The sequence below is a fragment of the Falco naumanni genome, chromosome 2, assembly GCF_017639655.2.
Source record: "Falco naumanni isolate bFalNau1 chromosome 2, bFalNau1.pat, whole genome shotgun sequence".
Classification (NCBI taxonomy): domain Eukaryota; kingdom Metazoa; phylum Chordata; class Aves; order Falconiformes; family Falconidae; genus Falco; species Falco naumanni.
The window spans coordinates 107,236,877-107,249,231 of record NC_054055.1 but is presented as its reverse complement, the minus strand read 5'-3'; the positions used below and the strand labels follow the sequence as shown (position 1 = coordinate 107,249,231).

The following is a 12,355-nucleotide window of genomic DNA, read 5'->3' as shown; positions in this document are numbered from 1 at the left end:
TACATGTGTACAAACATATAAAATTAAAATGGAGTCTGGTGGAAAAACCTTTAGGGTTTTTTTTATTTTTATTTCAAATTAAGACTTGTGCTTAAATACCAAAGAAAACCTGATAAAAATGAAGTTTCAGATTTGTCTTCATTTGTAGAGCTCTAAGAAACCTTTCTATGCCCTTTTAATGTTAAGTTCAAGACTTCCATCCTTTCCTAGGTGGCAGTTCTGTCACAGATGGTACTTTCATGCCTCTGCTGCCCCAGGTCTTCTATTTGGAGACAAGAAGATTGTGAGTCAGAGAAGCTGAGTACTCCCAGCTTGTCTGTGGGAATTCCAGCAAATCCACTAGTGCTTTCCTGAGAGTGTCCTTAAAGAATAGAGGCCTTTCCGTTACGTGGTAGTTCTACAAAGCCTTTGTGGTCCTTCTATATGTATTAGACAATGCCTTGGGTGAAGTTTCTTTCAAAGGTCTGCCTTGCAGGGTTTCATTCTGTGAACATCTTTGCATATTTGTGCTTACTGGTTCAAATTCACACATGGAGAAGTTCAGGTTCTGTCAAGCTCTGTGATAATGCATTGTTAGGCTATTTTAGAAAACAGTTGATGACAGGAACTTAGCCTTGCTTTCTTGTGCAACCAAGAGAGCCTGTGAAGAAAATACCTGATCAAGGGGCAAAAACAAGAGTAGAGGGAAAGAAAGTCTATGGATGTTGCCTACCTTTCCAACTCTCAACTCTAAAATTCCTCTTCGCTTGTGGGTGATTTCACTGTAGATGATTGCTTGAACATGAACAACATGAAGACTTGCATCTTAATATAAAAATAACGAGTTATGATGATTCTGTTGCTTTTTTAAACTCGCTTTAGGCTTTTTGCAGAACGGTACAGGCTCAGCTATCAGGAGAAAACTACAAACCTGCATTTTATAAAATGACCACTCTGACAGTAAACAGGATTGCATTGTCCCTGCTGTGATTTTCGTATTGTCGTAGGTCGATGTCGTGGCACCCTCGTAAGTTGGAGTTTTGAAGACTTAAGTTTTCAGCTGTTGAGTATGGGTCAGCTTGCTTCGAATATGCAAAGTCAGTATGATGATGATGATGATGGTTGCAATCAGAGACCTTAAACACCAAAGATGGCTGCTCTGCTGCACATTAACTTCTGTGACATCTGACTAATCCTGACTGCTGTTTCAGAAGTAAAATGTTACCAAGTGATATGGAATAGGGAGATTCAGCTGCTAGCTGGGTCTTCATTTTTAGTGGATTAACAGTCATTGAAATTTCCTTTGGTCAATGCTATCTGAAAAAAACCAGATGAAGGACAATTCTACTGTATTATTCAGGAAGCATCAGAAAGTTGTGCCACTCATACAGGAACCTTGTACAATGCCAGGATTGTTAGGTGGCGGGAGGGGAGTAGCTTTATGAAACAGTTGAATGAGTTGGTTACACAACTTGATTATGTAACAATTTCAAAACATGGCAATATTAGAATAGACGTTAACATCTGAAACCACATCATTTTACCTTCAGTAATCTAATTTTTCCTTCAGGGAAAAAACTCTGGAGGCAGTATGTCCACTGGGAAGCACAGAAAAGCTGTGTGATGCAGTGACAGTTGTCCCACTTCTCAGGGCTGGGTGCTGTGGTTCTGTGAGCTGCAGGCGGGTAGGACGAAAGTTGAGTGCTGTACCTGAAGGGTATTGGATGCTTCCTGGAGTGTTTTTTCTAATTGCAAAACAGAGGAAAGCAGCAAGCCTGATGAGTTTGTGAGGAGCTTTGTAGGAGGAATCTGAATCCTCGAAGCACAAATAACTGTCCCAACTTCTTGAAGCATTTCCCTACTCTGGAAAACAGCATCTGATTTAGTGGTTTTCAGACATTCTGCAAAACCTTTTTTACATTTAGAGTTGCTTATATAGAGTTGCTTATATAGTCAGCATATCTTTGTTAGTTAAATTGCAATCTTGTACTCTTCCTATCATGCATAATTTCTGCATGTGACATTTTTGGTTATCGTTACTAACAATACTGTATAAAGAAGCAGTTAGAAGAAACTGTAGACTAGAGTCTCCTGAACACAGGGCTGTCTGGTGACAGCACGGCTACTTGCTGCTCTCAGCACCAACATCTCTGGGGGTGCAGTGTTCACTCAGGTTAGGTAGCAATTCATGGTGAGTGTTGTGTCAAGGAATACTAAATCAGATAGTAAAGAGCTATAAAGGTAATTTAGTACCATGAGTATAATAGCTTCCAATTATGTCAATTTTGCAAATTACGTTCTGTGTGAACGGGAAAGAAACTTGACATTTTGTTTCTTGTGGCCAGTTACTGCTGTACAAGTGAAGTAACACCTCTTCCTAGCTTGTGCTTTGGCCTGCTCCATGATTTGTCAGTGAAACTATTATCCCATACACGAATCTGAATCTCCCTATTCCATATCACCTGGCAACATTTTACTTCTGAAACAGCAGTCAGGATTAGTCAGATGTCACAGAAGTTAATGTGCAGCAGAGCAGCCGTCTTTGGTGTTTAAGGTCTCTGATTGCAACCATCATCATCAACTCACAGATGACTCGTTAGTCAACTGGAAGGGTGGTGTTTCTAAGAAACTTTGCTGAAGCCAGAACACTTGTGCTGTGCTTTGCTTAACTGTAGGAATCAAGGTAAAAATATTACTTAAGATTTCCATTTACCAGTAGAATAGCCCAGGTGGGAGGGAGGCTTAGGCCAGAGATAAAGGCAACTGTTGGCGATACATAAAACCGCTGAATTGCTTGTGACTGCTAAAGATGATACCAACTCTGGGGCATAGCTGATGGTTTGTGGAACATGTCAAAAAGCTTATGTTGTGGCTGCTAGCAGAGAACTTCTTACCCAGATAAATAAAATGCCTTTCCGTGTCACTTCCAATCCTGTAACTGTCAAGACCAGAAACAGTTTGTCTCAGCTGTAAGAACTGTAAAATACAAAGTAAATCTTGCAATTACTGTATTTTAATATATTCTTGCCTGTTTCTTTTTGGTACACAAGAAAAATTACAACTTACTGAAAGGACGCAGGTTCAGATGAACTGTTTGGTCTTGCCCTGGTTTCGTCCTTGTGTTTTGTAATTAAATATGAAATTGCTTAGGAATTGCAGTATCTTTTTCTCTGGCGTCAGACTCGATGTGTGGTTTGGGTGACCTCTTTAGGTAACCTATTTAATTTAATTACCTTGTATCCTTATTTAAGATGGGGAAAATCACAGTCTTTAAAGCACAGAACCTTAAAAAAAAATTCTGTGATCTCCCATACTGTCTCCAGCCCACTTGGGGAAAAAAACATGTTATGGCTAATGACGAGTATTGAAATGAAGTAATAAATGTAGTGTTGAGGATCCTGGGCGCCCTCTGGCGGCTGTCCGGCAGCCTGCCTCCCTTTCTCGGTGGCTGAATTGCGACCGTGTGGCTCGGCAGGTGGTTTGCAGTGACTTGCTAAGAAATGGTACGTTTTCCAACAGAAAGCAAAATAATCACCTTAGGTGCTGGAAAGTTATTTTTTTAGCACTTAGGAAAATAATTGATGTAAGGAAATGGTTGTTGTAATCTGCTTCAATTAAGACATTTTGGTTTTCTGTATAAACCGACAGCTGTAAAGCTGTACAGAGATCATTAAAGGAAACGTACAGCTGAGGTATGAATGTAGTTTTTGACAGTCTTTAACAGAGTGAGAAATGCTGTATTACCTTTACCAACGTTGCTAGGATGGAGGTGCATATTCCTATATCCCTTTTATTCATTAAAAAAAAAAAAAAAAAGTGTATCTGAAGCCTGATTGACTAGTATGGACAAGAGCTTAGGGGTTCATCATTAAAATGTCTGTTTTCCTCATACTGAAGATCTGAGGTCACCATAGGTCACCAGAGATGGTTCCTCATTTGCAGCTCATTCAGGAAAAAAAATCTCAGACATCATAATTGTATATGTTGGTTTTCTTTTAGGAGCAAGACAATGAAAATTGTGGTTCTTGTACAGATAACATGCAGTTCTGATCATGCTAGACTTGCATACTTGAAAGACATTGAAGTTCTAAACATCAATTACATGCTCTTAAAATCAGGGTTATGTTGCTACTTGAAATATTTTAGGTGTATTATTTAAATATGATATATGCATATCAGTGTGGGTTTTTTAATAGTGCGTGAAGTGGGTGGGTAGGCAGGAATCTCAGACAACCCACTAAAATTCTTTATTCCTAGATAAAAGAGCTGGAAGGAGTGTTAGAGCCTTTATGCTCAACGGTCTTTTTTTGTTGCCTGAATCAGCATAATTTCCCTGCCTCTGGTGTTACCTGAGCAAGCTAGGATTTTAATCAGCACCCTGAGTGGGGTATCCAACTGACGGTGAAAACTGGGTCATTCTATTACACGCGTGAATTTTATTCTGACAACATCCTGTGTCTGTGCCAACCATATTAACTAGCTAACTTGCTGCCGGCTTTATGGTTTGTAGGTGGTGGGGAAATTGCTGAACATGCAGGGAAGCTTAGGACGTCCGTAATGCTCAGCATAGCTAACAGAAGCTCACTCACCTGCAATAATAACAAAAATAAAAAAATTCCAAGGCAAGGGAGTCTTATTAATGAAGTGGAGGATTAGGATTGATATCCTGGCTCTGTCATGACTTAGCTGTGTGATGTTTTTTCTGTTGTTTTGTTGTTTGTTTTTTTTTTTTTTTCTAAACGTTGACATCTTTTCCTTATTCCTCAGCTTCCATGTCTGTTAGAATAGAGATAGTTGTCTTGACTTCTAGGGACTTTTGGAACTAGTGTGTCCCATTGCACTGTCTGTTTTTTTAAAACTATCTGTGATGGGTCTTTTTAGTCTTCACCAGCTGCCCATCTAGTGCTTATTTTTACTTCTTTCGTGATCTTAGTAAATTTTCAAGTATATGTATTTAAAGATAGTTATCTTGGTGAGACCATCTGTGGTTGTCTCTGTCCCCTGCTGCTTGCTGGTTTTTAATTCTGTCCTGACAGTTGTCGCTCTTCCAGTACTTCCCAGCGCTACCTGGATATTTCAAGTTGTAGTAAAAATAATAGTAGGGCAGATCTCATTAGGCAGTTTCTTGAGGGTGGAAAATTCCCCAAAGCCCATTGCCAGCTCAAGGGGAAATGGAGGCTTTGTCAGAGATTGCAGCTTGGATGCCTGCTTGGCATCACCTCAGAAGTAGGTGGCTTCTCTCTCCTTCTGCTCAGTAGCATATAGGGGAGGGTATGCACCTGGGCTGGTGCCCCTTGTCACTCAGCTGGGTCCCTTGGCACTCCCTCACCACCTTTTTCCTTCCTGCTCCCTTATTAGCACGTTGGAAGGTATTCTCAGGGTAAGGTAGTTCTTCCTATTTGTTTTGGAAATATCGTATTTGTTTTGGAGAGAATCAAGATGTGTTGATGATCGTCGTTACTGCTGTCGGAGGTGCCTGGCTGTGTATACTCACACTGCCGGGCTGGGATATGTAAAGAGAGATGTAAAGCTCCTTCCTGTCATCGTTGGCCCTGCGCGTAACAAATTATTCTTTGTGTTGGGCTTTTCATACCACTTTGCCTGCAACGTCAGCTTCCCACTTACACTGCCAGCTGACCTTCCTCTTTCTATCACATGCTGCCTTTTTATTTCTGATTGCTGGATTGATTTCACCACTGAAGCAGGATGGATTTTTAGACACTTTTTCCTTTTTCTGAGTTCTGCTGTTGATCATGCGTTTGTGGAGGGTCATGCCTTTTACTGATCTTTTCTGTCATAATTTTTGTTCCTAGCCAGTTTCTCTCCTTTATCTCTGGTTTAGGCACTAGATGCTTTGAACTATATACAGATATATTTTAGACTGGGTCCTGTTTTATCAGCTCAAATGTAGCAAAGTTATGATTGCAAGTACCTGGGCAGACAGCAGTATCTCGTTAATTGATATTTTTCTTGCAAGTTCCAAAAGAGTTACCACATCTTGTTTATAAGTGACAACACTGGTGGGTGGATTTTTATTTTTTTTTTCTTTACCACAGCTGCGTGAATAACCTCTGGCTGCATGCTAGGGTTCACTTGCCAGACTGCATTTTTCTTTACTACTTCTTTGGTTTTTATTGCTAGAGATTCACTTAGATGAGAAGTAAAGAAGAAGAAAATCAAGACTGAAAGTATCAGGACAGTGCAGGCAAAGGAGAACAGATTATGTTGTCTTGTATTTGTTCTGTTTTGCCTTTCTAGCTCATTTAGGCATCTGATTTTTAAAAAAATTTGCTTTTCCAAACAGCTGGGGGATCGAAAGCTCTCACCCCATCCCAGCTTGTCTCTGTGCCACGTAGCAGACTTTTTTCTTCTTAAGCAGGGTATGCTGTCTCTTGACTCATTCATGAAAGGGAGCGAACAGGACGAGCTTGATGGAGAGCCGTCATTGCATGAGCCCCTGCTTGCACTCCTGCCTTATCCCTGAGAACAGCTAGATTTAGAAACGTTTTAGCATGTAAGAACTCTATTTATTCAGGCTTTTCTAATAGAGTGTGGTAGGATGAACTGTATGTGGAGCAGTTTAATCTTTATTTAAAAGGCATACGTTTACTAATTATTAACTAGTTATCTGTTCAAGAGCTATTAATGCAAGAGGTGGGAAAGCAGAGTGCTGTGTTAGCTGTGGCGCAAAGGCAAGAAAACAGACAGAAAGGACACTTTGCCCCAATTAACGTGCCTCTTAATATTCCTTAAAAGAGTAAGTATATAAACAATACCCAGAATGTAGCTGTTAAACCGATTCTCATGCTAGATAATAGCTTTAAATAGAAAGAAGGCAAATGTGGGGTTTTAACGCCAAGCAGTACTTCGTCCTAATTTGAGTTGTGCTTTCAAGCAAGGTTTTGTGAAGGTACTCAATTATTTTCACTGTCACGTGCAGCTGAAAGATTTTATTTGATGTGTAATTCTAATTGAAATGTGACAGTTTGCAAGGAAGAAAGTGAGATGTTAAGAGGTCGCCTGAGTCAGTTTTTTAAATTACTGGTTTTACGGAGAAACTATTGTGGCATTGAGGCACATTTTAAAAATCTGTGAGGACTGGTATAATTATACAAAAGCCTGTAATAAGCTGCAATGATGGATTAGAATATGAGTTGTTTCCAGTAAATGCAATATATCCATATACATTTGTGGAATATTGATTAGGAAGATTTGTTTCTTGTTAGCATATCATGTTTGGAAAATTAATATTGGTGACTGTCAGCAGAGTTTGAGTACAGGCAGCATATAGGTAAGGCAGGTTTGCAGCATGGAGTGTTAGCAAAAATGCTTAGTTATAGTTTTTTCTTACAATATCAGTCTTGGAATATTAACTGAAAGAATACAGAGCTGGTAAAGGACTGTAATTGGAACAAAGAATTATTTTTTGTTATCTTTGTGCAGAAAAGTATCCCCAGAAAAAGTCAGCAAAAATAGGCAAGGAACTAGAACCGACTTCTAAGGAAATGGTGAAACAAGCAAGTGTGCAGATTGGGATGAGTCACTGGATTCTTTGAGAAAACTGAGTGTTTATAGCAGTAACCACAAGAAAGTGTGGTTCTTTGGTAATTCAAGTATGAAACTGAAGAAAGAGACATCTAAGCAGACTTGACAGATACTTTAAAAATGAATTGCAGTTGGCATGCGCTGGGAAATCCACGAGGATTTTCAAATAACTGATGTGAAGATACTGAAAATTTGCTATGAAGTTAAACTTACAGTCATTTAGCATCCACTGATAAATGGAGGCAATTTGCTACACCACTGCACTCATTTTCTGCAAGACACAGGTGTAAACTCTGTAATCTGAATGACCATAATTTGGGTGGTGATCTGAATCGTACATTTAGTTGCTGTATTTTACAGTATCTAGCCTCTTGTTAATATAGATTAATGATATTCTTTCTTTTTATAGTATGACATCGCTCACAAGATTGGTGACATAACAGTGGTATAAATATGAAGAAACAGGCACCATTTTTTGCATGACTTTCAAGTATGGTGAGACTGAAGTACATTATAAAATGAAGTGCTGTTTTTTCACTTTAGATTCAAGATTGTTAAGTATGCTGTATTCAGTTTTGTAAGTACCACATTTTTTATTTTACATATTTTTAACGCAAAGTTTACAAAGTGACTACCAACATTTTTCTTGCTAGTCCTGTTTTTTGAAAAGTGTGCGCAATCATTCCACTCTGCCCCCCAACCATGGAGATTAAAAAAATTGAAATTAACAAAATCAGCTCAGGTAGTAGAACTATAGCCTTAAGCAGTGGGACATTGAAAGAGATTGTAATCTGAAATAGAGTAGTTTTGGGTTTTCCTGATGATTTGATAGGAAGTGTATCGTCTGTTCAATGCTGTAGTGATAGCAATGAGGTCTTAAAACCCGTGTGTGAAATGTACTCCATTTTAAGATTGTATATATTATGTAACACAATAAAATGCACTTGAACGTTACAGTTAACACATGCTTCAGCATAATCTGTTAATGCAGGTGTTGTGGTCATTCATGTCTGCACACTGCCTCATTCCTTCTGCCCCCCAATTTACCATGCAGGACACCAGAGGGAAGAAGAGCACGTTCTTTAAACCAGGCTGTTTGCAGGGTCCTTGTTGCCTCCTACGGCATGGAAACTTTGGGTATTGGTTTCATAATGAAAATAATAATCTACCGAACCATGTAAGGATGATCACTGTGACCAACTCTGTAGATAGGAGCTTATTAATTAGTTTTTGGAGCCTGGTACTCTGCTGGTTCTCAGGCATTTTTGGTAACGCGTTATCTGTCACAGTCCACACAAATCAGAGCACACTGAAGGGTGCCCCAGCACTTAGAGAGTAACAGCGAGCAACTTGCAACCTGGCTTTCATCAACCACATCTTCCTTTGCTTTTGAGAAATACTGGGGGTGTGTGCATATCTACATAGATAATATGTAGATACTAATTTAAACCTTAATCCAGTGATACCTGTTATTTTGTGGTCTGAAGGTAACCGTATAATCCATTGGTGAAACTGGTGAAATCCAAGGCTGAAAAAATGTTACTTATTAAATTATTTTTGCTTCTATTTTTGAGAAGAGCACAACTAGTACTAGAATAAACTCACACTCAGATGCAAAAGTTCAGACCAAAAGTTCCATATAATTGGGTTTGTCACTGCACTTGAAAAAACAAGTAAAATCATCTAAGGAAACAGTAATATCTTCATGAGAAAAATGAAACAGAGGAGGGTTTCTAAATGTCATAGGTTTAAGTAGCAAAATAAAATTATTCCAAATCTTATTTAATTTTGATTTTATAATTGCAGAAAAGATACTTTGCCTTTAAGAAGCACTTGTTTTTATGCCAAAACTTTACATTCCTCATTCTCTCCTTTGACTCTATGCTGCCTGAACTTGTCTGTGAGTGAATCTGGCAAGTAATTAATCAAGGTAAAATTCCATTGGGATCAGTATGAAAGTTGCCTGGTCAAGAAGCGGCAAGTGCCTGTTGAACTGTATATTCTGCAAGGTAGTGATTTATAGATATAACTTTCCTTTTTGCTACAGTGAATAAGTGTCTCCCCCCTCCTCCCCCCTCAGTGATCACCATCGTCTAAGTGTTTAATTGCTGGTGTTTTAGGAAGGGAGGAGAAAGGTAGGAAGCTTATAGTTTTGTTTAAAAATTGAGTTTTGTAAAAGAACTGGTTTTTTTGCAGAAAAATCTGCAAAACGATGCACCAAAGTACGTTCTTGAAGGAATGGAATAAACTATTTTTGTACCCAGATTCCTACCTAAATTAACTTCTGATATGTGTATATATTAAGTAAAAGAGTGTGTAACAAATACTTTGTTGAAGTTCTATGTGTGTCCATTTTGCAAAGAAATTTGCATTTAGTTTTTCTGCAAGAAACTAGTAACTGTACAACTACTTTGTTATCTTTCTAACGTCTTGCTTAGCTAATTCACATGTTCTTATCAGATATCCAGATACCAGTACTGAGTCTCTTGAAAGGTACTGTGTGTTGGGTATTTAGCCCAGAACTCTACCCCAGTGAGGTCACTGAGTAAGTGTTGTTTGCTGTATGTTGTTGTGGCATAAATAGGAGACAAGTTTGAAAGCTCGTCTGATAACACACAGGAACTCTGAAGATGGAGTCTGACCGTTAGTCTGCTTTCTGCCACCTTTCTCAGGCTTGGAGGATACAATAATGAAGCCTGGAGGTCGTGCCTGTGTAGATTATTGTGACCGGGTGGCTGTTTAGGACTGATTGCAGGTGTCAGGAGGCATTTTTACTTGGTTATAGATTAATTTTTGAACCGTTTATCCTTTGTATCTAATAATGCAGAATAGCTTGGTCATGCGTGGTCAGTGGGTGGAAAACACCCTGGCTCTTGTGCCAATACTGTTAAGTGAGAAGAAGTAGTGTGTTTCACATACCTTAATTTCTTGCCAGGGCTTGCTTTTCACAGGAGAGTTCAAGCAGGTGCTTGTTTGGTAACTGTGCTCTTGTCCACACCCAAAAATATCTCATCTGGTGTTTCATGTGGAAGCTAACTGGCCTGGACCTGGAGAGTCAGACAAAGCCTATAGTTGCCTACACTTGGTAGCCTGCATCGTTGCCACAAAACAGGTAAACTAACTTGCAGTGCTCTCCCACAATCCTTGCATAATATGTTGTTCTATCAAATGGGAATTGTTAGATCAAGCTGGTACTTTACTCCATTTAGTTCAGACCACTTCAATTTCATTTCTCCAAAAGCCATTATAATTACAGACATCTGAAGAGTAGCACTGTGCTCATCCATTCTCACGCTTACCAGCATTTTCTTTGTAGTTACCAAGCCTTGCAGTCATGTAGACCTTTAGGTTTGATGTAGACTTTGGAGAATACGTGTTGCAAGCTGTGTACCAAGGCTGGTTATGTGGGTTGAGACTGCCTCAGTGGTGTCTCACATGCTGTCTGAGGTTTAGGGTGAGCCAGGTAGTTCAGCAGATGAACTTGCTCGTGGTCTAGGGGCTGATTCGGATTAAACTTTGCCCTACAGGCAATACCACTGCAACAGGCTCAGAAATGGGAAAATCTGTGCAAGTGCAGGGCAATTTCATACTGCTACAGCTGTATCCGTGCCTGAATTTGTATCAACATTGTGATTATTTGCATAAAATTAAGAAACCTCAAATCATGACTCTGGCATGTGCATTTTGAATGACAGAGTTTGCATGCTACAGAAGGAATTGGCTCAGCCTGTCTGGGTCTTGGCTTTTCTTTCCTGGCCTTGGGCTACCTCCTATCTTGTCAGTGTAAGCATTGGTGCAGCTGCCATGAGCCACATCAGAGACACGATACAGTTTAAAATCAGTTCCATGTGATGTAGTGTGGTTTTAACTCAGGTATGTTCATCATTTCAGTTCAGCAAGCGGCTGCACCAGTATTTGTGCTGACAACAGGGGAAGGAGGCAGTGTGAGAGTGGAAACAAGGATCAAAGTACAAGAAAAAGGCAGAGAGCTGCTTTCAGCAGCAGTGCTAAAAGGTGTCAAGGACCCACTCGAATGCCCTGCTTTGAGCAGGGGCTTGGACCCGGCAAACTCCAGAGGTGCTTTCCAACTTCAGCTCTTCTGTGGTCCTGTGAAAAAGATGCATGTACCCAAATTCTCTTTGCATCAAAAAATGGCAATCCACAGCTGCCATGTAAAGTTGAAGATGCTGGAAGGCTACAGACACCTCAGCTTTTGACACTGATGTTTCCAGACACCTCTGGCCTCTTACCCTGCTCAGAAACCTTTAGTCTGAATAGGATACACAGCTTGAATTGTATCGCATGCACATCTTATTGGCTGCCACACGTATGAACTTTCACAAATGTCCACAGATACCTGGAGCATGTTCCCAGGCCATCCTGCCCCAGTCAGTATCGGGACAAAGCACACTGGCAGCAGTTGCCACTTTTCTTTTAATACTTACAGGAGATGGTAGATGATAAAGCTGATGATGTCTTCAACTATGAGCTTGCAAAAATGTATGCAGTTATTTTATTTGAATGAAGTCATTCCGAGTCTCTCCCTAAGGCATCTTGTGAAACATTCAGGTGGGCAAATCACCTTTGGCTTCAGCGGCCATGCAGATGGGTCGCTGGCACTGCAGTTGTCTTTGCAGGCTCCAGGCCTCCTGTGTTACTTACAAAATACAGATGGGTCAAATACAAAGGAAGAGGATTAGCTGACTTCAATCTCAACTCCAGTAATATGTGGAAGGTAAAGAGGGAAACCATTACTTAAAAGGAAACCGCAGCATCTTTCACTACAATTTGATGCCATGTTCAAAGATTGCTTGCTGAAATCCACATACAT

The 12,355-nt window shown here is 39.8% G+C and overlaps 1 protein-coding gene across 1 annotated transcript in view; it reads left to right on the top strand.

Moving 5' to 3' along the window:
• Positions 1–8,485, top strand: part of CXADR (CXADR Ig-like cell adhesion molecule) — a 37,086-nt gene extending 28,601 nt beyond the window's left edge. Inside the window, exon 8 of the mRNA XM_040582870.1 lies at positions 7,934–8,485. Within this exon, the coding sequence (XP_040438804.1) occupies positions 7,934–7,975 (42 nt within the window). The 3' untranslated portion in view covers positions 7,976–8,485. The remainder of the gene's footprint in view (positions 1–7,933) is intronic.
• The last annotated feature ends 3,870 nt before the right edge of the window (positions 8,486–12,355 follow it).